The 25,163-nt window shown below is 47.7% G+C and overlaps 1 protein-coding gene across 26 annotated transcripts in view; it reads left to right on the plus strand.

Moving 5' to 3' along the window:
• The window catches only part of LOC110478122 (uncharacterized), a 104,048-nt gene that overhangs the window by 39,358 nt on the left and 39,527 nt on the right, over positions 1-25,163 (plus strand). For 22 of the 26 annotated variants that reach the window (XR_014958582.1, XR_014958581.1, XR_014958586.1 and 19 more), the window contains one exon: positions 1,466-3,137. The exons of 1 other annotated variant lie outside the window; for it this stretch is intronic. Coding sequence is in view for 1 of the 25 variants with exons in the window: in XM_085592734.1 (XP_085448860.1) it covers positions 1,466-1,596 (131 nt within the window). In the remaining 24 variants the exon portion in view is untranslated. Of the gene's footprint in view, positions 1-1,465; positions 3,138-4,186; positions 14,127-16,488; positions 24,173-25,163 lie in introns of those variants that run through there. 3 more of the 26 variants (XR_014958585.1, XR_014958580.1, XR_014958601.1) reach the window with 3 other exon arrangements.

Here is a 25,163-nt window from a genome sequence, read left to right on the forward strand (position 1 = left end):
CCTCTTGGATTCTGTTCTCCTGCAGCACATAGCTCTGGTGCTGGTTCATGAGTGATGCTCACTGTTTGAGTGTGTTCATGTATCTCATGGGCAGTGGCAGGATGCTGTAAGCAGAGCAGTTACCAAGGTGAGCTGGACTCTGTCACTCTGTTCTTTTAATTCCTTTTTGCATTGTGTAAAAACCGAAGCAACAACAACAACAAACAACAGAAAGGGGGAGGGAGTTTCATTTGACTGAGCTACACTCTGAGCATCATTAATTTCACTTCTGCTTGAGGTGACACTTTGGTCTAGAATCCTTCTGTACCCTGGCTCCTGCAATTAGTCTGCTACTTCCTCAATGGGGTCTCAACCATCTAAATCCTTGTCTTCAAGCAAGTACTGACAGCCCCCTCGTGTTAAGTTTTGTAAACACTAATTTGTGACATCTCCCGTGGCTTAAATCAAAGCACTCGAGTAAAAGTAATAATACCACTGTTAAAGTGAACGTTAGAGAAGGAAATGCCTGTCACCTGATGCTAAATGGAAATGACACTGAGCATGTTTCAGGAGAGGCTTCTAATGAGGAGGCGCTGGGGAAGCGACGCCGCGCAGCCCCGGCTGTCAGCCCAGGCTGCTGGGCACAGAGAGGGAGCACAGGGCTGCTGCCCAGCCTGCTGGCATTTCACTCAGGTGCACATAAAAGCAGGAGAATGACCTGGCTCCTGCAAGCCTTTGTGTGAATGGCAGCTGTGAGGTCCAGTGGTGCACAGGGTCACAGAGAGCCCTGTTTGTGCTTAGTGCTGGACACACCAGTGTCTCCCTGCCCTGTAAAATGCAGCTCAGTAACCAGGAGTCACTATTCATTGAAGTTATGCTTAGACTATAGAGCTCTTTTCTATTTATCATTTGCCTCTCTGTTTTTTTCTTTTTAATCCAGTCTTTCAGTCTTTCTTCCATAATCACATTGCATAGATTGAATGCATCTTTCCCCCTTTTCCTTTGTAATGCCCTGAACATTGTTGTTGTATTATATGAATTTGTCATGCCTGGCAATACTGGAAACAACAGGAACCTTCGAACCCAAAACTGTGTGTCACACTTGGTAATTTTCAAAGAAACTTCTGTGAGAATTCATAGCACAACCATAATACAGACTTTCCAGCAGGTAGCTGAGCTGGTTGTACCCATCTGCTGTGTTTGAGCCTGTTCAAGGATAAAATAAACCTCTGCCAGCACATAAGAAGCCCAAGCAAACTGGGAAAACAGACAAGATTATCACTAAGAGAAACATCATGCTGTGTAAATTCCTATCCCATGAGAGGAGCAGGGAACAGGGGAAAATTCCTGAGGGTGTTGTCTGTGCAGGAACTCCAGGCTGGGAGGAGATGGGTGCCAGCACTGGGTGCTGGGTGCCCACTGGGTCTCACCAGCATGGAATCTTGGCAGGTGCTCTTGTGCTGAAGGATTCTGTCTTTTTCCACAGGCATTTGTCAGAAGCTGCACAATGCAATAATGGTGTGGAGCACAGAACTGGATGAGAGGCAGAGAATGGAGACAGGAGGAGAGGCGATGCCCAGGCAGCAGTGTGGAGAACTCAGCTGGAGCTGCAGCTGAGAAGTGAAGGCAGCAATACAAGAAACCCCTCTGCACCTGCAGTGGAGGAGGAGGTGGTGGTTTTCCTTCACGTGACCCATGAGTGCTCCTGTGGCTCCAGGGACACCACTGGGCAGTGACCACTGCACGGAGGTGCTGCCTGAGGGAACTGGGCCTGGGCACTTATTTTATTATTCTCCTGCCCTAATTTATGCTTCTCCTTCCCCAGGCTGCCCAATGGGTGCTGTGGGGACCCAGCTGCCACCCTTGGGGTGATACCCTGCACGGGGAGGAAGGGTCTGTCTGTGGAGCTGGTGTGCAGAGGCAGCAGTGCCCTTTCTTAGTGCTCATTAATCCTTTATTCATAAAAGCAGAGAATTAGTAAGGTTGGAATTAAGTCTTTTCAGGCCCTCCTCTGTCAAGAATGTTTCTAATGTCTTTTATTTCCTTTCTAATTTAATTTAACTGGGAAAAGTGCTTTTTTTTTTTTTTTCCTTATTTCTCTGTTCCTTTATGATTAGGGGAAACCCCATCTAGTAACTCTGAATTCTTCTACCTTGGAAATATTTAGTACGAGCTCTGGCATATTTATGTTGGCTCCCTGGTTAGACAATGTGCCAAGCTGTCCTTCGTGGCCTTAATTATCACAACTCCAGGCCAGCGTTGCCTGCTTACAGCATAATCCCACGGCCTAGAGTGAACCCTGAAAATGCTTAATTAAATGACATTCCACAACAGTTTAAGGAGTCAGAAGCCCAAGATAAAGAAAAAGGGAGACTGTGACCATAGGAGTGGCAGGTGCTCTTCCTTCTCAGGATAATGCTCCTGACATGGACTGTTTAGTTTTGAGCACATTAAAAAAAACAAAGTTATTTGGTAACGGTTTGGGGTCTTCACTTGGCTTCTTGCATTTTCAGTGGGCAGTGGTTCAGACAGATCCTGCCTTGGGATGCAGTGTGAATAGCACTGATTTAACATCAGCTGAGGGTCTGTCATTTGTTTTGGGTACCTGGATGAGGCCCTTTGCCAAAGTCAGTGGATGCCTTTGCTGTTCTGAGACCCAGGGTGAGCACTGGGATCAGACACCACAAATCTGTGGCTTTATTAAAAAAAAATAAATAAAACCCAAACAAACAAAAAACCCAAGCCAAAACAAAAAAACAACAACAACAACAACAAAAAATCTATTAAAAAAAACACCAAACCAAACCTTTTCCCCATGTAAGACCTGGTGTGCAGTTCTTTAGAGCAGACAGGGTCACAGTGTGTCAGGGAGCCCTGTGGGAGCCAAAGCCATGTCTAACCACAGAAGATCAGCACACAAATACAAATGCTGAGATAATGTTACATGCACAGATTAGGGCTCAAATCTTCAGCAAATCTGTTCAGAGCAAGGAAATGACAGCACGTGGGGCACGTGCAGCACACTGAGCACGTCTCATTCAGAGGCCCATCAGTAAAGGCACTTATTGCTGTTATTGTGTTTTATCATACTATTCCTCAATTATTTGCTCCAGCAACTCTCTTGTCTTAGCCAAATAAACTGGCTGTGCAGAAGCTGACCTGATGTGATTTCTTCTTTGTGAAGAGAATGGGTTGTGGTTGGGTGTCACGATGTTTCCAGGGGTTTGGTTTCTATGGTTTGTGTCCTTCTCCAGTTCTATAATATAATTTCAGCAATTAAACTACAGGAGAAGGGAGTGAATTGATGTCTTTTCTACACAGGGAAAATCCTTAGGGGGATCAAAATACAGAGGAGCTGAGTGAGGGTGGTCCCTAGCTGGTGGTTGTGGTCAGGGGGAGGTGAAGCAGCCCCAGCCTAAACCCCAATGGGCACTTGTTACCTACAGCACAAAATGTCCCCCATGCTTTGACACTTGATTTATACCCGCAGTACAAAATACCCCCCCATGAATGGACTCTTTGGGTGCACAGAAGCAAGGAATTTTTTTATATTTGATAGCAGAAGCAAAGCACATTATTCCTAAACCCCATCAGCTAAGCTGTGCAAGGGACCGTAGCACATCATTTCCCTATCTCTGAAATGGAGGCTTTTTTGCTGAGCTGGGCTATTCAAGTGATGAGTTTTCAGCATGAGGGAGGCCTCTTGCTGCAGCTCAGAGGCTGCATGTGCTTAACCCCTTACCCTGTGCCTGCTCGTGCTGGGTGCAGAGCAGCAACCTGGACCATGTTCCAGCATCCAGCCAGCCCTGAGCCTGATCTCCTCTCCTCTGAAATGCTTTTACAGAGCCATCATCTGCCTGAATGCTCCACGACTTCACCCAGCACTGTGCATTTACCAACATTAACATTTATCATCTCCTCTGGCAGCTTTCCTTTCTGCAAACAAAAACTAGAGGAGTTTTAAAGAAGGAAGTGAAATCTGACAGCTAAAACCTCTTTTTAGGTATTCCATGGAGAAATAACCCAGGGCAATGTGTGAAGCAGAAGTATTTTTATTTACCTAGAGGTATTCTATGCTTGGAATCAACAAGACTGCACTGATTCCTTTTCAGAGCTTTGTAAAAGCTCTGAAAAGGCACTGCCTCTGATTTGTTTTCTTTATTCTATGTTACTACACTCTTCAAACTGAAAATTTGTCTTGTTCCAGTCTGAAGATGCAGTTCTGCAAGTGTTAGAGCATCCCCGGGTTCTCCCATCACATCTCCAAGTGACCCAGCAATATGAAACCTCTGGATGCTTTGCTCTCCAACTGGGTGGAAGGCGAGACAGAGTCCAAAACTGGGGATTTTGCCCAGTTTGTTCTTCACAAGGCTTCTGTGTGTGTGTGTGTGTACAAACTGGGAGCCCCTCAGCTGCAGCAAAGCTTTGTGCAGGTGAAGCCCCAGCCTAAGCAGAGCCCAGCTGAAGGCCCTCTTTGTGGCAGGAGCAATAGAAAAGTCTTTAGATCCAGTCCTCAGCATTGAAAATGCTGCTTTGAAGTTTCTGGGCCTTCACATGTCCTCCAGACTTTCATTTAATGTACTTTTTTTCTTTTTTTTTTCTTTTTCTTTTTTTTTTTTTTTTTTGTAGGTTTGTTTGGATTTTTTTTAATATTTCAGGTAAGATTTCAACAAGCTGGGGATGTATCAAAGTATAAAATACTTTGCTTGAGTCTTAATCAATCCAAACTGTTCTCTTAAGGAGGAAAAATAAAGGCTGTTAAAGCTGGCCAGACACAAGGCAGCAGATGTTTCTCTTTAGTGTCAGAGCAGCAATCTTTATTAAATACCAAAGAAAGCCCTGTAAATCCAGGAAGGCAGTTGAGTCTATGCTGAGGACACCTCTTCCTGAGGCCAAACAGCCTTTCCTGAGTAATTTGTTTTTCCTCCTGATCTTTCAGTGGGGTTTCTGTGACATAAAAGCAAAAGGGAAAATGAATATTTAACTGTGGATACAACCTTAATATTTAACTGTGGAAACAAGCTAGTTTGAGCTTAAAAAGAGAAGGGAAAGAACTGGGGTGATGCCATTCCTCCCAGTGCTGGCTCCTCCTTGGCGCCAGGACTAAGGTGGGACCATTCCAGGGGATTCCTGGAGATGCCCAGGTGGAGCACGTTTGTCTGGTCACCACAGAGTTAATGTGCAGGCATATCTTCTCCCAAGAACATGTCTGAGGGGAAGCAAAGAGCTCGTTCCTATTGCCTGGGAAGGGCAGAGCGAGGTCTCTGTAGGATGGAGAGAGCCCTTTCAGGGCTGTCTGCAGAGCTCTGCCCATAATGAGCCTGGTAGTTTTCATTAGCATTGCTAATGGCATCTTCCACTTTTAAGAAATAACAACAAGGTTTCATGAATTAATAAAAGGAAGATGGTGATTGACTGAACAAAGGGTGTGCCAGGCTGTGCAGCTGGTCTGCTTTAACTAGGTAATGTCCATAGATACGGCGTTAATTTAATTCTCAGTTGAAATACTCCAGAGGAAATGTCAGATCAATAATGTAGGAAAGGGCAAAGATTTGCTAAGCCTGGCTGGCTTGTGTATGTTAACTACCATGAGATAGATATGGATAAATGCTGAACATTAAGGTGAGTAATCACAACTGTCTTGGGTGTCTGAAAAAATTTTCTGCATAAATGCTGTACAAAACAAACATGTTTCAGGCAAGAGGCTGGATAACAGGTTGTTATTTAATGCACAGCACTGCAGTTTTAACATCTGTGGGCTTGGTTTTTTCTGGAAGAGGACAAAAAGCCTCATTTCAAACACTGTCTATTCCTCCCTAGAGTGGTGCAGGATCCCTGTGCCCGTCCCTGCTCAGGGTCCTGCACCAACATATCTTCGTGCCTGCACACATGTGGGTATCTGCTCTAGCTCTTGGTGGTTTTAAATTTTGCTTTGCATCTGAATTTTACCTTTTACCACGTTCCTTGTGAGATTTCCACTGGACTGGGTGGTAAAGGTGCTCTAAAAGCAAATCCCACCTCTCCTTGTTAAGAAGCACTTCTGTTACCAGGAGCTGTGCTCAGTTGTGGTCATGGCTGGCAAGCTTTCATTGCAATGAAACAAGAACAGACACCTTTCATGGCCTTTGGGCCTAAATCTCAACTATTTGACAGTTGCACGGTAATTTTTCCATGCAGTCTTGGCTAAACCACTCAGAAACCTTGAGGATTTATTTATTTAAAAACATTATCTCCTCCAGCACTGAGAGCAAGGGCTCTCCCAGGACCTGTGTGTGTGTGTGGAGTTTATAGGAACGCTGTGATTTCAGAATTGCCAAAACAAACAACAGGTGCCTGTGTTATTTTGCAAGTAGGAGCTGCTCAAATATCAGACTTTGGCAGAGAAGAACCTTCCTTACCACACTGATCTTACCCCAAAGGCCCCTGGGAAGCTGGGTGGTGTATTTATGCTAAAGGATGCCGAGTTGGAAAATATTTTGGAATCACCTTTGATGGAGAAGTCTTTAAAGTGCCTTCCCAGCTACTTGTTTGTCTGCTTAATTTCTGCTTTTAACAACAGTATGGATCAGTATCAGGTTTAAGTACAACTGGAGAAGGCACAGGGTGACTCAGAGAATCCCATAATAGCCTTTTTCCTAGGGGCTTGGCTTACCCTCTCCAGGGAATTGAGACTGGGTGTAGCTACACTGAGGTCTGGACCAGTACAAACCTGTGGTTCAGAAGCAGGGTGGGATTGGGAGAAATGCTCACAGCAGTGCAGGGAGCCCTCCTCCAGGAACTGTGCAGGTTGCAGGGATGTCCAGGCAGAGTTTGTCATGCTGCTGGCTAAAGATGGAGGATTTATTTATTTAAATAAGACTATTGTGTTGTGGGAGTGAGTCTGTGCAGAGCAGTCCTTCAAGTGGGGCTTCCTCCCTTCTCCAAGGGATTCAGTACCAGCTGCTGGCTTTTTTTGGGATCTAGTGAAAGCAAGGCCCTCCAAAGAACCAGCTCCTGCCTCAGGAGCCACCCACTCCATATTTGCCATATCATGGCACCGGTTTTCCAGCAAGGTGACAATGCAAAGGTCTGTCCCCTGAGTGACAGGGAGCCCCTGCCTGGGCAGGACAGGGTGGGAGATGTGTGCTGCTGCTTTGGAAAGAGCTGTGAGCAGCCCAGTGCCTCCATCCCCAGTGTCAACCGGCCCCTTACTGGGGCTTTTCCCAGCTGGGTTTTAGAAGGAGGAAAGAAAAGAGCTGACAGAGCTGGAACTGCTTTAAGGTGGAACTGAAACAATAGCTTGTGGCTGTCTGAATCAGTTCCCTTGTTCCATGAATTTGACTCAGAGCTGAGTATTTCAGAGCCTCAGAAAGAAAAGGCTTATTTCAATTTTGGTTCTAATAATGGGCAAAGGTCACAGCAGTTGGGAGGAGAGAGGAAATGAAAGGCATGGGCTTGGCTGTTTTCTCTGAACCAGCTTCGCCCGTTCCTGGTTACGATCTCAGCAGAATAATAGCTGATCCTGAGCAAAGCCAAGAAATGAAATTAACACATGCAAAATTACATTACAGCCGTGTCAGGATCCTGCTGCCCGGCAGCGTGAGCAATGCGTCCTGAGCACATGGTGAGGACAGCACAGGGGAGCTGCTGGCTGGAGCAGAGCCCACCCTGCTCCTCTGTGCTCTGGGGCACCTGCAGCTCTGCCCTTGGGGCTGGACATGCTCTGCTACCACTGCACCCACGGCTCAGCCTTCTCTCAGCCCCCACAGTGCTTTAACATGCTGTAAAATCCAAACCTGCAACCTGCCAGGAAGCTCGAGGCTGATGCTTGAGCTTCTCCAGGGATTTGGCCAGCCTGCAACAGCAGATCCAACACACCATGAGAGCTGCCTGGGAGAGGCAGCCAGGCCCCCTGGCCTTACTGAATACCCAGCAGGAGGCACTTCCCTGGCTTGATCCCCTGAGCCAAGGCTATCCTGGGGGTGGATGCTCATCCCTCAGGGCTGGAGTGCCCCCCTGCCTTCGCTGGGCTGGGCTGGGAGCACAGAGTGTGGCAGGAGCCTGGCAGGGCTGAGGAGATGCTGCCAGGTGCTGAGGCAAACACTGCCCTGGCCAGAATCTCCCACCTGCTCCTCCATTTCCAGCTCCACAGGAGCCAGCAGCAGGGTCAGGCCTCACACAGCTCGTCCTGCTGCCGGTACCAGCAGCTGGCAGTGCTGAAAATGTGCCAGCAGACCCACTCTGACCCCCGTGGCTCTGGTGCAAAGGCAGGTTTGCTCCGAGCTGGGAGATTAATATGACTATTCCCACGATGTGCTTAACGACATCATTTACTTCAGAGGCTCTTGGGACGGCGCTGACACTCGCTTTAGCAGCTGAAGTGTTTAATGTGTTCTCCAAGGCACTCTCTAAACACAGATAGAGCTGAGCGACACAAATGTATTTGCAGAATGTTTTAGGGTTAGCACGCTCCAGAGCCATGCAATCAAATGATGGTGAGTGAGGGAATGGTTCTTTGAGAGGATCATGATTCAGCAAGGGGTCGTGATTATTAAATACATCACAAGGCTCCCTCTTGGTATTTTTCATACCTTGCTCTCAAAGTATTACTCATATAATTTTCCCTCTGAAAGTTATTACAGGTGACTCACCTTTAGCTCGAGTGAGCAAACATGACCGAGTGTTTATTCTCCTCACAGCTGAGCAATTTTAAGCCCAGATTCTGACCTTAAAAAAGTCCCTGAGTGAGGCTGGTGGGTAAGACAGTACACCACTGGTCCCTGGAGCATCATGACTCAGAGGCATATTTCTTATTAAAATGCTTCTGCTTTTAACTCGAGGCAGTCACATCTTGCTGACCGACATCCACAGTGAATTTCCCGTCCCACCCCGAGCAAGTGCTGGGCTGAGCTCCCACCAACTCCCCAGCTCCCTGCTGCTGCCAAAACTCATCAGCCTGCTGCTGTCCCACCCAAGTGCTGGAGGAAAATATGATAGGAAATGCCTATTTTCTTCCATAAGCAATTAATCTAAGTCAGGATGGATCCACTTGTTGCTCCAGGGGGGAAATAAAAATGAGCATCCCTGGGGCAGGGGGAGAATGGGGAGCAGGGACTCAACTTCTCTCCATTGCTGCCCCATCTGAAGGCCAGTTTGGGTGAGATTTTCTCTTTGGATCAAGTTCTCTCTCTTTTTTTTTCCCTTGGCACTTGAGATCAGCAATTTCATTTTGCAGTGACAGCTTAGGGAGGGCAGAGCATGTGCTGCTGTCCAGCCTGTGAAAGCCTCTTTGTCACCTGCTGTTAATCTGAGCAGGTTTGCAGGCTCTCAGTGCTTTTGTCCCGAGTTTTGTTTTCAGTTTGGGTCTCACCACCAGTCCCACACAGTTTCCTGGCTGGCAGAATAATCTCTAAGCTTAGCAGACAGAAGGATTGTAGCCTGCCCAACGAGCAGGTGAGGGAAACCTCACACCCTGCGAAGCAAATGGAAAAAAGGCAGTGCAAAGGCTGGTGCCACAAACCTCTTCCGGGCTATTTGTGGAGAGGAAGGGACTTTGGCAGGGGACCAAGAACTCTGGGTCCTTGCATTGGTGTTGATGGCAGCAAGGAGAGATAAAGGAGGAGCAGTGACCGAGGATGGCCTGGGCTCATCGCAGCCCCTGTGCCAAGAATCACCCCGGAGCCCCGAGACACAGAAATGCACCCTGAGCTCAAACCTCTGTGAAAGTGGCTGGGAGGAGGCTTAGGCTTGGGAACTGGTGCCCTAAAAGCTCCTGAGCCCTGGCAGTCAGGTTTAATTATTAGCTAATTGGCTGGGATGTATCTCATTTGTACCAAATGAGGAGAGGAAGGTTGTGAGGCTGTGGCTGGTGGAAGCAGAGTTGGTTAACTCCTGGTTAAGCTGGTGTAAGAAGCTGTTATCGTGCTCTGTGGTGTGGTGATGCCTTATTCAGGTGTGTGTCCACAAGAACTGGTGGGTGTCACCTGCAGGCAGTCACCCACCAGGCTTTTTTGCTTCTGGACAAAACTTTGGAGATTGCCTGCCATGGTGCTTCATGGGCTGGTGCCCTCAGAAGACAGCAGTCAGGTAATGTGTGTTACATTCCTGTAGCTTTATAACCTGGGAAATTGCCTTTTGAGAGGGTCTAGGGGGAATAAAGCAGAATAACTGTATTTCTCAGAGCCCTAAATTCTGTGACAAAGCTGCTGTGGAGAGACTGAAAATTTTTTGTCAGAAAAATATCAGTAGCCTTAATCTCTCATTGCCTTCTTTTATAACACATGCTTTAAAAACATAGTAGTGTTATCTTTGTGTGATATAGGAAGCAGGCATGTAATATTGTCTCTCTGAAGATTGTGTTATAGCTCACAATCTCTGCTCAAGTAGCTACAAGGTCAAATCCCAGCTGATATCTCAGAGGAATTATAGAACAGATGTCAAGCTGAGTTTCTGACTTGGGGTGTCCCTCCCCTGGCTGTGCTATAGATGCTTGTGATAGCAGCTAACCAAATTAATTTGTCTGTGCTCCCCTCCTGCCTTGTGAAATTGGCATAACAGCACTTTGTTATCTTGGAGATTCTGTGTAGATCAGCCCAGTAAAAGTCATGAGGGACTGGTGATGGGATCCATACCAGAGAATGGGGGAAAATGGGGGGAAAAGGAACTGAGTTTAGGGGTGAAGCACAGCAGTGTGGGTTTCAAAATCTGCAATCCTCTGGGAAAAACTGATTTAGTGGTTTTGGTGTTGCATCTCGTGGAGCAGAAATGTTTCAGTGAGGGTGCTGAAATGTAATTAGCAGAATAATTCCAGTTGAACTGGCTCTGCCACCATCTCCCAGAGCCAGTTCCCTGTGTTGTGTGCTCTGGACATGCTGCTGGGAAGGTGCAGAGCCCTGAAGCTCCTGCTCTACCTCCCTGCTCCCCAGATCAAGCAGTGTCAGTCCTGGCACTTGGTGAGAAGTGTTGGCCTCATTTGCTAACAGCTTTGGTCTCTCCATATCTGAGACAGGATTATTAATATGCCTTTACCTCCCAGGCTGGCTGAGGTTAATTGAGATTTGTGAGGTGCTGAGAAGCTGTAGCAATGAGCAGGGCAGAAATGTTGGTATTTGAGAGAAGATTTTTAAAAACAAGTCTGGAAATCATCAGAAAATAAAAAGAATAATTTTAACAGCAATTATTGGGGAAAAAATGGTACAATTTTAAACAAACCCCTCTGCTTTTACTCTTATCTGATGGCAAAGCAGATCAAACAGAACATTTTCTGATAAGGGTGATGTATTTCCCAGTTGTTTAAATAAACATCTGCAAGCTTTACCTTCAATATTTGCCTTTAGAGATGGCAGGGGACAGTGGCTGCCAGCACCCAGCAGCTCTGCAGACCTGGGGGAAGATGCACAGAGCCTGAATGAAAATGGGAAATCCCAGGAGTGTGTGTCCACATTGAGTTAACTTTGTGGTAGTGGTGTTAAAAACCCATGGAATGGGGTGTGTTGGGTTGGAGGACACACAGCCAGCTCCTAGGAGGCCAGAGGAACACGGGACACATTTGAAATGCCAGTGGGTGTTCCATGAGGCTCTGGAGCAAGGTTCCTCCCCAGCAGATCTCCCTGACAGGGGTAATTCAGGATGGTCCCCCAGTTCTGCCCTGCTGCTGCTCCTGACCCCAGGTACCTTAATGAACCTGATGGGGAATTTCTGCTGCTTGAGCCCTAATCCTGAAAGAAGCCTGGAGCACCCTTGGATCTGTCTGTTCTTCCCCATCTCAAGAGCAGGGCCTGCACTGTGCCTTTGTGGTTTGCTTACTTGGCTCATCTGGGAGGTTTTTTTAAGGAAAGAGGATGCTTTTGATCTGGAACTCAGAAACAGGTGTGCAAGTGAAAGGTTTGTGCCTGATAAATGGCATTGAGAGCAGCGTGGGGAGAGAACAGTGTGTGCCTGAGCTGCTGGTGTCAGAGTGTTTGATGTGTTCTTCAGGAGGGCGAGGGTAAGGATGAGTTTGCACACACTGGTATCTGTCTGCCTCTGGTTTGCTTTCTGTAAGAGGAAAGGGACGCAAGATGGAAAGGTAAAATGGAAACTGGGATGCCTGGAGCTTGTGCAGCTCCAGTGCCAATCCTTATGCCACAATCTAATGGAAACCAGCAGAGCAGCAGGTGCCAGCAGAAAATGCTTCTTGTCCTGGGTCTGTTTCAGAACCACTGGGTAACTTTGATTGATGTTCCACTGCTCCCTCCTCCTGCCTCTGCTCCCTCAGCACTCTTGTGCCCATTTCTGACCTCGTGCAGCTGTTTGTGTGGGGAAAGGGGGAATCCCTTTGTGGTGTCTGGAGGTTCCCTCACACTCCCTGTCCCACCCTGGCTCCATGCCATCCCAGCCCAGCCTTCCCAGGGACAAAGGTGCTCCTGTTCCCTCCTGCACTGGTGATGTGCAAGAAGCAGCACAAGTGTTGGGGTGCCCCTGGCACAGAGGAAGGTTCTCCCCAGCCACCCTTGCCCTGACAGTTTGATTCTGTGCTGCTGACCCTGTGTAGTGTGCAGGGGTGACAGCTGGAGTGCTGGTCCTTGGTCACAAACTGGGCAAAGCTGGGATGAGCCCCTGGACATTTTGGGTCCCCTGTGAGTGCCTGGCTGGCCAAGCAGCACCACCTGCCCCTGGGCTTGGGGCACTTGGCACTGTGAGACGTCACTCCTGGGATGTTTGGTGACCAGCAAAGGGCTGGCACCACATCCCCGTGGATTTCCCTGGGGTGGTGCAGTCAGGACAGCATCAGGCTTTGTGGCAAGGACTGGTGTCAGCAGCAGCAGGGTCTGCAGGGCTGCCCAGCCAGCCTCATCTCATCCCTATTTCCTCCTCTTCAGTAGCACAAAATGAATCCCTCAGAAGTGAAGTTAACTAAATAAACAAATATGGAGCTATTTATTTTCTATTGTCAAAGAAATGCTGTGGGCTCAGGCGGGATTTTGTATTCACTGTTCACATCTGCAGCCCTGCTGTGCTGGGGTGGGGGAAAGACTATCCCTTTTATTTGCTCTGGCCTGGCCAGTAAATCAGATGGGAAGGATCCCACCCTGAAGCCACCCCTCTCCACTCTTGCCTTTCTCCCCAGTCTGAAGGGAGTGGAGCTGCACCATCCACACGGTAAATACTGCAAGAAAAACAAACATGTTTTCCTCTCTGGGTGGGGGGGAAGAGGGAAGAAAAAGGCATTAGCAATGTCGTTTTTCCCTCCGAGCTAAAACAACACAGCAGTGAGAGCTAAGGATGCAGCTGTGGTTCAGAGGGGGGTTATTTTTATTTTTTTAATACACCACTGGGAGTTCAAACAACGTGTCAGTGATACGTTGCCTTTTGTAGAGAGCGGCTCCATTGTCTCCACCCTCTTTGGGTTTCTTCTTGTTTTTTTTGTTTGGTTGGGTTTGTTGTTGTTGGTTTTTTTTTTATTTTTTTGTTTTGTTTTTCATTTTCTTGAAGCATTTTAGTCACCCTGTTGAACATATAGCTCATCTGGATAAAAGCCTCTGCTGTGACATCCACAGGCTGGATCTGCAGAGTTGTTTGTTTCAAAGCAATAGTCTGGGAGAATTTATTGAGCTGGCTTCGCCTCCTCCCTGCCTCCCGTGTAAATTAATGAAATGCATATTCTGTGGCACTTGTTAAAAAGCAATAAATCCTTCCTTGCATTTATTGCTTTGAAGGTAAGGAAAAGAAGATGTGATTTAGTCTTGAGGTAGGGTGGCTGGAGATGCTCTGGTTCTCCTGGTGCTCTGTCTCGAAGGTAAAGTGCTTTGTTTCTGCAGCCAGAGCAGCCTGAGAACCCAAAGATGCCCCTGGGCCATGGTGGCCTGATGCTGTTGGCTGTCACCCAGCTGAAACCCCATCCCAGGTGCATTCAAATCCCATGCATTCATCTGGAGGCATCACATCTCCTGGTAAATCCAGCCCCAGGCTCACAGAGATACTCCAGAAGCAGTGGAACAGGGGGGCTTTTGTGGGCTAAGTGCCTCTTCATGTCTGTAGGCAGCTCTGCACATCTTGACACTTGGTGATTGGAGATGTTAGTCTGCACTTAAGGGTTCCTGAGTATCTCTTAGTGCTTTGCAAATCCTGATTAAACAAACCTTAGGTCATGGCTTTTTGATTTTTTTTTTATTTATTTTTTTTAAAAATTCTTATACTGCAAGGATGTGGTAACGCTGCTTTGCTGCAAACAGAGCCAGGTGCCCTGGAGCTGGCTACTGCTTGTGGCCACAGCCATGTGAGCAGACAGAAAGGAGGGCTGGCTGCCTCCTGTCCCTCTCTCTCTGAGCTGCCTGGGCACAGGGGCTGATGTGCCTGTGCAGTGACCTGGGCTTGTCCCTGTTCCCTGGGCTGGGAATGCCCTCAGTGCAGGGGAGAGGTGGTTTACATCCCTGCAGCCCTCCTGGCTCGGAGCTGTGCGTGGGGCAGCTCAGGCTGCCAGTGTCCCTGGTGTCCCTGAGTGGGACACACGTGTGGGGAGAGGAGCGAGGCTGCTGCCCCTTGTGCAGGTGAATTTGTAAATTTGTACTCAGGTGAGAGCTTTTGTGTCTCTGAGAATGCTCAGCAGGTGGAGGGAGTTAAGGGCAGGCTGGAGACAGGACAGGATGGTGGGAGGGGAATTTGTGACCATGAACACAACCTCTGCCTGTCCTGCAGGCTCTGCTGCACCATCAGCCTGAGTCACATGGAAAATGAGGACAGAAATCCTCTGTCTGCCTTCACCTGACCACCTTTCTTCTCTTAGACTTTGGCTTCCACTTCTTCCTGCCTGGCTGGCCAGTGGTGAGTGCAGTTCCATGGGCTGTGCCTCAGGGATGCTGTTGTGTCCTGTCCCACTGGGAAGGTCCCACATTACCAGTGCTCCTTTGGGGAGCACTGGTAATGTGGGACCTTCCCAGTGGGACAGGACACAACAGAGAGGAGAACACCAGCCCCCACAGCACCCTGAGCAAGCCTTGGGTGAGGCCTTGTCAGGAGGGTCATGTGAATTTAACTCCTAGGAATGACTGAGAGGATGTGGTCAATAGGCACTTAATGCTTCCTTTGAAGCCACAAACCCCAAAATACTTTTATTTTTCTCCAGAATCATGCAAGACCAACTTGGCTTGTGGCATTTTCTATGAGTGAAACTGAATTAAGGACTGGCTGTATATAGCAAAAATTCTGGTGAGGGGTTCAGATGCTGGGCTTGGAGGTGGTTTTTTTGGAGCACTGCAGATTTTTCCCATTTCAGCTCCTGTTGTGGCTCTGATGAAAACAGAAACAGAGTGACCTGGGCAGAGCTTATTGGGCTCTCTCAGATTAGCTCAGAGTGGGTCCAGCAGAGTGGTGGGAACTTTGCCACACACATTAGATTAGACAGTGAAAATAGATTAATTTCTGATCACTGCTTGCAGCATATTTTGCAACTGGGTTTTAACTCCTCCTGTTGCAAAGTGCCCTTGGCACTGAAAAATGTGTGTATGTGCTCAAAAGAAAGAGATCAGACCAAATGTCACCCTCTCACCACCACCAGTGCAGTTGGCACTAGCATTTGGCAGTGAGGATCCTCCTCAGCATCCTCAGCAGAAGCTTCTACAGGCGTGGGCTTTGTGCCCAGAAGGGTCTCAGGCTTTGTGCCCATAAGGATCTCACTTTTCTCTTTAGATCTGGTGATTTGGAAAGTACTTGCTCACCACAGGAAGCATCTTAATTCATATTTCCCTGCAATGGAGCACTCACAGAAGGGTTTTTCTCTCCTTCTCTGCATCAGAGAAGGCCTTAAATGGCCATGTGAGCTGTGTGCTGCCTTTCCCTGCCAGTAAGGCCTGATAGCAATCACAGCCACGAGCTGGGTGTCCCTGATGGCCGCTTGTCACCGCCCGGGCTCACGGAGCCCTGGCTCTGCCTTTCAGAGCAGCACCGAGCCTGATGACAGATGCCAGTGCCCCAGCTCCAGCTGTGGCCTCTGCAGTGAGGGGCATTGTGTTCTGACAGCTCAATAAGGGTTTCAGTGCACTGCTGGGCACTGGCTGCTCCCAGAAGTGTTTGATTCCGGCGTGAGGATGCTCGGTGTGGTTGGAGCAGTTAATGTGGGGATATCATCATGTCCCAGACCTGACCCCTTGGCCACGAGCTTGGGATGCCAGCACCAAACCCTGCCTGGCTCTGGCATCCCAGTGCCTGTTGTCCTTGGAGACCCCAGGTAGGACATCTCAGCAGGATTTGTCCCTCTTTAGGAACGCTCTACACCCAGCAGCAATATGTGGAAAGTGATTTTTTTTTTCTTTACCTATTTTATTTACTCTGGAAAAAAAACCCATTCCTTGTATTTTTATGGAAGAGTGGAGGCTAATTTTTAGCACCTGAGGCTTTAAAGCAAAATAAATAATAAAACCCAAAAAGGTTTATTTCTATTTCCAAAACATTCCTGTGTTTAATTCAGCAACATAAGTATAACTCTTGACTCTTTCTGTGAAACAAATTATTAGCTGGTAACAGCAGGGAAAACCATTTAAAAATCTCTTTCAGGTATCCAGAAAATCACAAAGCAGAGTTACAGCCTGAAACTGAAGCCCCAAACCACTTCTGAGTGGCAGGTGTAAAAGCAGCTGAGGTGAGAAGATGCCTGAACATGCATATTTTGTAGGTGGATAAGCAGCAATGAAGTGTGGTGTTTCCTGCCTTTTGGAAGGCTTTTAGTGGGTTGGCTGATCCTGATCTCCTGAGGTAATGACCAAGGATGGGAAATGGTGCCTGCAGCTGCAGGGAAGGAGTGGGGAGAAAGGAGAAAGCAATGAACAGGGTTTAGAGACTGGAGGAGTGTGGCTCCTGAAGGCTCAGAGGGTTTTTACTCTGCCGATCTGACAGCCCTGTCTGGGTGCTCTGTGCTCATCCTGTGGCTGTAACCACACAAACCCAGAGACAGCTGAAACCCAAAGATCTGGTTTTAAACCAAACAAACATCACTGGCCTGATGCTTTTCCACATTTTTCTCCAAGGTGTAAAAGGCAATAATTTTATGATATTGTGGGCAAAAAGCATGGGATGAGTAGCCTGATTTCCTCTTCTCTCCTTTGCTATAGATGAACCAGAACTGTTCCTGCTCAAAGCTGTTTGCTCCAATAATCCCCAAGTCCTGAGCAAATTTTTGATAGTTTCCCTCTGAAGCTCAAGCCTAAGATAGTCTTTACTGATTTCTCTATGATGTGTCAGCTTTTTGGGTGCTGAGGCACAGGGGTGGCAGGACCTCACAGGGCCTGGGCTCCCTCCCCTTGGCCAGCATGGGTAACACCAAAAGTATTCTTGGAGCCTTTCCCTGGCATCACATCTGATGGAGACCCTTGAGCTTGCCCTTGACTAAGTACTAAAGCCCCATCTCCTTTGAAGTAAGATCCCTCTGTTGTGTTGAGATTTACAGCCTGCTCAGTGCTGCCATGATGTCATGGCGTGTGATGAAATCCGTGCTGTGCTCCCCAGGGCTCCCCTCGTGCAGACCCTGGGGTGTTCAAGGAGCAGGAGGTTGCTGTGATAAACAGCACAGCAGCATGTCAGACCCTTCCTCGTGCTGCATTCCCTCACCCTGGTCACTGCACCCTGAACTGCAAAGCCCAGTGCTGCTGGATGTACAGTGGGCACAGTGATCTGCAGTGCGTGTGTCCTGTGGAGTAATTATTCCAGGGGGAGAAATAAAACACAGCTTTCTGAGCTGTTTGTCTCCTGCAGCTTCAGTTTGCCTTTTCTTTTTTTAAATGCCAAGTTCGAGCTGTAGAAATAAAATGAACTCTGAGGTTAATTTGGTTTTCTTTGGGTTTCCCCCATCTCTTTGGCTTTTGGAGTGAGGGAAACCTGTATGTTTTGCCAAGAAAGATGGATGTTTGTCAGTGACACTTCCTGTATCCTGTCCTTTGAGAGCCATTGATGACACTTGGGAATTGATGCCTTTGAACCCCAGGAATTAATGCCTCCCAGCTGTTCACAGCACAGATCAGTCCCTGGATTGCATGTTTTAACTGAATTGGTTACAAAGCAAATCTGTCTAAACTGGTGTGAGCCCCTTTGTGTGGACACTCCTAAATCAGTTTAAGAGTGGCTGGTATTGATTTTAACTTAATGTGGTTTGTTACTGAAGTAAGCTGGATCAATAGTGCTAAATAGGTGCCATTTCTTGTGTTGAATATGCTATGGAAAACATGCATAGAAAAGATGAGCAGAAAGGGAAAAAGATTGAGTTTCTTCTTTTGTTGCTTCCCAGTGATCATTTATCAGTTTTTATGGCCACTTTGGGTTTTTTTTCCCCAAAAGATACCACTTTAAACAGCACTTTTGAAGTGGTAATAAAGATTCCAAATCCACCTTAGCAGGGGATTTCTGGGAATGTAAAGCTTTGTTTCTCTTATTTATCACATTTACCTTTGAGCCAGGAACCCAGGCAGAAAACCAGCACCTAAAGTTTCCCAAAAGCTGCAGGGAGGATGCTCCATTTTCATTTAGTGCCTGGAGCTGTGCTTTGCCATAGAATTTCTGCATGGCCCTGGGAAAACCATGAGGAGCCTCCATCTCCATCACCCACAGGCTGTGTGGGGCAAACAGAGAGATTCTCTTGCAGGATGAAATTAGCAGGAGAGCACAGAAGTACCTGTGAGGGTTTGTGTTCAGGCTTGCAGCCCTCCTGCCAGAAGATCTCAGCCTTAGGTGAGCCAGAGGAGCAGGATTTGTGGTGTCCTCAGGGAAGATGGAGTAATGAGAATGAGCTGCCCTATCTCCTCGTTAGGACTCAGATTTTACTGAATCCTATGAGATCTTTGCCTCCCACCTCTCTGTAAGCAGCATTTAGCCCTTGCTGTCAGTGCCCTGGGTTTCCCCCTCATGCATTATGCACCAGCCTTGCTCCCTCCCTGCCTTTGCAGCACTGCTGGGCTCAGTGCTGTTATCACAACGCTCCGAGCTCAGCTGCTCAATTTCATTTGTTCTGACTGTCAGTTGTGGATCCATCCTGCCCATCAGAGCCTTGTGCTGAGTCCCTGCTGGCCCCTGTGCAGCAGCAAGTGCTTCCCTGCCCTGCTGAGGGATGCTTGCAGTGCCCCAGGGCTGCTCCTTGGACCAGGCTGGCTGTGACTACACACCCCTCCTGCTCCCACAGCCTGTGCAGCAGGAGAAATCTGAATATCTACACCATTGCACTACACAGTACACCTCTGAACCTTTGGTTCCCAATAGGTCTTGGACAGGTTTCCCTTTTCTCCCCCTTCTTCCAAATCTCATCCCTGAAAGACACATGATGGAGATGCCCTCGCACCCTCAGCTCATTGCCATGCATATTGCAGTCCAAATCTCATTTTCATTCCAGAAACAAAAGGTCTGTCAACTCGTTTAACTGCTCAGAAAACACTGAACAAGAAATAAAGCCCAATTAAGAATGAGAAGGAAGAGGCTCAGTGTAATAGATTGTTTTGGTAAGTGGTTCCGTCAGCTCCGTTTGTGAGCTGTTGCTATGTGACCCAGTGCCAGGGCTGGTCTGGGGGCAGGCAGGACAGGCAGCTCTCCTGGGGCTGTGGAGATGAAGATGGGCTGTCCCACAAGCACAGTGTGTGCCTGAGCTGCTGGTGTCAGAGTGTTTGATGTGTTCTTCAGGAGGGGAGGGTAAGGATGGGTTGCACACACTGGTATCTGTCTGCCTCTGGTTTGCTTTCTGTAAGAGAAAAGGGACACGAGATGGAAAGGTAAAATGGAAACTGGGATGCCTGGAGCTTGTGCAGCTGTGACAAGAGGCTGTGCCCCCAGACTCCAAGTGCCCCATTTTTCCTGCCAAGGGCAGGGAGCAGGAGCTGGGGTGTTTCTCTCTAACATCCCTTTGTCTCCCTGTGGGAGCTGGACCTGCTTTGGAGGCTCTGCCCAGGAGCAGCAGATGGAGGAGGACACTGTCACCATGGCTGGTGACCTTCCTGCAGCACCACCAGGCCGTTCCTGGGGCTGGCCCCGTGCTTGCAGGTTTCTCACAAGCTTTCCCCTGACTTTTCTCTTCCCCTCAAGAGATGACCACTTCAAACAATGGTTCTGCTTTCTGATGCATTAAGACTTGGAAATTTGCCATCCATCACAGCTGTGTGTTTGAGCCTGTGTGATTATTTTGGGAAGTGAACCATGGTGATTTGTGTGTATGTGCTTTATTGGCGAGCAGGATGTTCCCTATCTACCTCTTCCCTGGCTGTCTGCATTTGCATTGGTTAATAAAATGTCTGTTGTTCAATGACTGTCTGATGGGTGAACAAGATTTGGCATACAGGATGTAGTAGTTTTTCACGAAGGCTAAATTTTCATCCTGGGAGACTGAACCCTCTGTGGCAGCCATACACAATCCATAATAACAGAAGCTTTTAACCCATCCATAATTGCTTTCATATAGAAAATGATTGCTGTAAGTTAACTTCATAATTCTAAATCAGTGGCTCTCAGTAGGAGTTCAGATGCTTTAATTTGCCCTGAATTATCTTTAACTCACAGGCAGTTCATCTATGCTCTTTTCTGATTATGTTCCTTGTCACTCTGACCCAAACTTTGTCTGCTTAATTTTTGTTTCCTCTTTCTGAAATTAGACCAATTTCCAGGGATATTTCACCAGTGGGGATGATAGTGAGAGTATGAGGTACTCCCACCTGCAAACCAGCCCTGCTGTGAACCTGTCCTGTGTTACTGGCATGGCCAGGGGTTCTTGCCCTGGCTTGAAGGTGTGGGTTACCCCCCAAGAGAGTGGGAGAAGACCCCAGGCAGGACCATCACAGCAGTGGTTTCTGGGCTGGTTTATGCCTTTCTTTGACTGTGGGGAGAAGGGAAGGACATTGTGGCTGCACCGTGTGTACCCAGCACGTGGAGGTTTCCTGGGCACAGCGTTTGATGTACTGTGATGGCACATACAGCACAGATGTGGTGGCAATCTGGGGGTGCCTCCCTAATGAGGACAAAGTCCTGGCTGGGTTGTTTGGCAGTCCCAAAATGAGCAGGGTGGCCACTCCTCCCCTCATGGCAGCAGCCAGCTTGTGTGATTTTGAGTGACAGCAGATGAAGGGATTGCATTATGCCTTGTCTCTAGAACTGCACATCTGTGTCAGCTCCTTGCTAAATCAATAAACAGGATGCTGAAGGAAAAAATACTTTCAGGCCTCTCATGTCTTTATGCATCAAACCGATTGGGCAATGAGAAACTTGTTGGTAGCGGGGATTGTGGTGGCTCTGGGCTAATGAACTTCTTGTCAAATCAAAGGTGAGGGCTGGGTCCTGGAAAGTGCTGGCAGGTTGTTCCCCTGGTTATGTGGATTCCCTTCCAGTGGTAGTTACTTATCAATTTGGACAGAAATCTTCAGAACCCAGAAGCCTATGGTACAGCATCAAGAAGTGGAGAAAAATCACTTTGCATGTTCCAACAGACTAACAAATTACCTATGGAAATGCACTTGGGAATATTCCTCAGTAATTGGATTTCAGCTGTTGTTTCAGTGTATGTGCCCCCAGGCTGTGGAGGTAAAAGGACTCCACTGAAATGCTTTGAAATGTTCTCTGGCACCTACAGAATGTGTTTACTATTAAAAAGTGAAACCTACAAGTCAGAACGCTACTAAGTGCAGTTTAAAAACAAAATTGCACCCCTGCAGCATAGCTCAGGGTGCTGAAGCATCTGGTTTATCCAGACAGTCTCTACCCAGAAACATTCCTGTGACTTGAGTGGAGAAATCATGTCTGTGTCTTCTGCCAGGGCACAGCTGTGTCGTGCAGAGCAGGAACCCTTGAGCAATGGCTGCTGTGAGCTGGGAGTCCACAGGCCTGGAGTAGGCTAAGAAACACCTGGGAGGCTTTGAAGGGTGAACTCTTCTAGTTCTGATATCTCTCGGATGCACTGGTCCTGCCCCTGGAAACAAAAGTGCTCTTACAGGCTTGAAATACAGAGAATTTGCTGCTTTTGGAGAGCATGAGGAGCAATAGCAATAGTACCTGCAGTGTGTGTGGTGAATAGATGTGCTCTTGGGACACTGACCCTGGATGTCTGGCACCTTTTTCTTTAAATGCTGATGACATCTCCAGTCCAGGCCTTGATGCTGAAACCACAGATGAAATAGGGAGGAATAAGCTGTCAGTAACGTCATATGATGACCACTGAGTTTGATATGGAAAAATTTGAAGTAAATTGGATAGAATTGAGTCTGGATGCTGAAAAAAAATTCTTGAATTTGTGAGCAGAAGGGAAGCAAAGCTTTCTTCCTTACTCATAGATATCATAAAGCTGAAGAGATGGTGGGGTTTTTTTGTTGTTTTGATTTGTTTTTTTTGGTTTGGTTTTTTTTAAGTGGTGATCCCAGTTATCCAAATTTTGATTCTCAGTGGCCACATGCTGTAGCTGTCTGCTCACACTGGGCATCCCTCAATCTTTTCCAGTGGAGATGTATACTGAGATAAAAAGAACTAGACTTGCACTTTGAGACTGTATGTGCAGTTCCAAATCTAACCATGAGTTTAAAACACAGCATCCTGAAAAGATGCTGATTTTGAAGTGGGAGGGCTCCCTTGGGAGTCTCTCTTCAGGGGTCACCTTCAACTTGTTTTGCACAGAAACACATTTCTAGGATTCTACAAAGCAATAAAACCCAAACATCCCTAGCGTCAAAAGTAGGACTTTGTTTTTCACAAGGTTTTTGAGTGTAAACCAGAAGTTATTATGTGTGTGTTACATGTGTTGAAGAGCAGGGAAATGGGATTTTTTTCTTCTATTAAAAGTGTTTAGCCAGGTGACTTACTGAGCTGAATTATACACCTGCCTGGGGGTCAGCTATAAGCAGAGGCAACAGAAAGATGACCACCTCTTCCCCTAAATTTACTTTTTTTTCCTCTGAAGATATTGAAAGCCTCCTATCTCCATCTGAACTTTTCAGCTCTCCCTGCGCTTTGGCAGGAGCCAAAAGCGAGGCTTGGCCCCGCCAACTGCCCGGGTTGGTTTCGTGGGAGCCACACCGAGGGAAATAAATCTGCTGTGCCGACCGAGGCAACTAGTGCTGTGGTTTCTAAATGCTGCAATTGAGTGTTTTGACACGGCAGTCAGATATAGTTAATCTTTGCCTTGACCCCGCGGTGCGGAGCGCGGGCTCCAGCCGCTGCTTAAGCACGTCCGTCTCCTGTTGGAGCATTCGCGCTCCAGCGCCCCGGCTAATCAAGTGTAATATATCTCTGGCTAAAACACACACTCTGCTTTTCACAGCTATTTAAACAAAAAGCAGACCTCGGCGCATTAGTTACGTACACAAATCACAGAGGGTTGCGGTTCCTGTGGTTGGGAAAGGAGTTGGATGGGCTGGGCTTGTTCCCGGGAGGAGGTGTGGGAAAGGTGTGGGAAATGCTCGCTTCTATCTGCTCAAATATGTAAAAAAAGAAAACAACAAACCCAAAGCACGCTTGGTGTCGTATCAAAGGCTTTGAATCCTGATAGGGGAGTGGTTTTGTGTATGGATATGGAAAATAGCTGCTTGGTGGCATCCCAAAGGTTGTGTGTCCTGGTGGGTGGAAGTTATGGGCCAGAGTCCTGCAGCAAGAGTTAGGAGAGGTGGGATTGGCTCTGGGTGAGATCAGGAGGATTTTGTCCAGAGGCTGCCCAGATTATCTGGCCTCAGTGCCTGGTATTGATAAGCCTCTCCTACAGCAAAGGGTAGCTCAGGAGACAGTCAAATTTGGGCAGGACAGTGAGCAACATGGATTAGAGACATAGTTTTCATTTAAATTGCTGGGCTTTTCTCTTTGGCAGCACAGCTGGATCTGTAAATCTTGCTGTTCACAGAGGTCTGAGAATGACTCTAGTATCTCAAGGCAATCTTCCTTTGCAAATTCAGTAAGACCCATTTGCTTTTGTTAGACTTATTCATCCCAGCTTTGATTGGAAGAAACCGGGGACGTTTTGACAAGAGGTCTACGAAGGGATGCTCTGTTTTTAAAAGCCTGTAACTGAGCACGTCCCTGTGCAGGTAAACCACAGGAGCCCTGATCTCAGATGATGGGGTGACGTGTGGGATGGAGCCTGGAGGTCACTGAAGGGAACAGCATTTTGTCATGGGCTGGCATGGATGGTTTTGATGGCACCTGTGACTTTGGAAGGTGAGGCCAGATGTTCACAGAATATGGTTCACATGGTAGCTCAGAAGACAACCAGGAAAGAATAAATTGTGCAGGAGATTAAAAAAGAAAACAGGAGAAGAAAAAACGTGTTTCAGCATTGGTCCAAATCCTGGTTAGGTTTGCAAGTGGGGCAGTTGTGCCAGTAGTACACAAAGTAGTCTGTGACTTCTAAATTAAAGAGTTAAGTGATTTTTAAAGGTTTATAAACACTGGACTGGATGACCTCTTGATACCCCATCAAGCTTTATATTTTCCTGTGACACTTTGACAGTTTTCCCCCAAAGGATCCAGATGCTTTTCCCTGTAATTTTTCTAGCCTCCTGTTTGATCTCCCTGGGATCTCAGTGTGGATTCATTGATGTGTCTCTGTTAAAATTCAACAAAGCTTCTGCTTGAGAACTCTTTTTTACAGAGCGGCTCATCTTGTTGGATATTGAAAAATTACACAGCTCAGGATAAAATATATCCTAACCCACCAAAAATCTCAGGCGCCGAAGTGCGAGGTTCCTCCAGGCAGTACAATGTGTAAGCCTAATATAAACGTCTGTGTGAAAATAAGATACTTAAATCTCTTTTGAATGCCGGCTCTCCCAAGCCCATCACAAACGCAGTCCTGACCTCTGCTCCTCCCTGCCTTGCCCGAGAGCAGAGCCGGGCTCTCCCCGGGGAGCCGAGGCGATGCTGCCCGAGCTGCTGTTTGCAAAGCCCTTTGAAGGTGAAGCAGCCGGGCTTGCCAGCGCTCATTGCCATTCAGGGCATGCTCAGGGAGCAGCTCCGTGGCGCTGTGTTAAGTGTGCTGATAAATCTTGTGTAAAAACAACACTCGGCCGCGCCGGCAAAGCTCCCTCCGCCTGCGAGCATCAAAGCCCGACACGAGCGCGGCGTGATGCTCGCAGCGGGGCAGGAGGGGCTGGGGACACCCTGGCTCTGGCAGGGGGGACACGCAGTTCTCGGGGTCTTTAGCAAAGGGCTGTCCACCCCACAATGACCATCTGACCCCAAAGGTTCTGTAAATATACCAAAAATACGCTGCGGGGAGCTGACTGGTGTTCATA

Source organism: Lonchura striata, chromosome 15 (assembly GCF_050655825.1).
Source record: "Lonchura striata isolate lonStrDom1 chromosome 15, ASM5065582v1, whole genome shotgun sequence".
NCBI classification, from domain to species: Eukaryota; Metazoa; Chordata; class Aves; order Passeriformes; family Estrildidae; genus Lonchura; species Lonchura striata.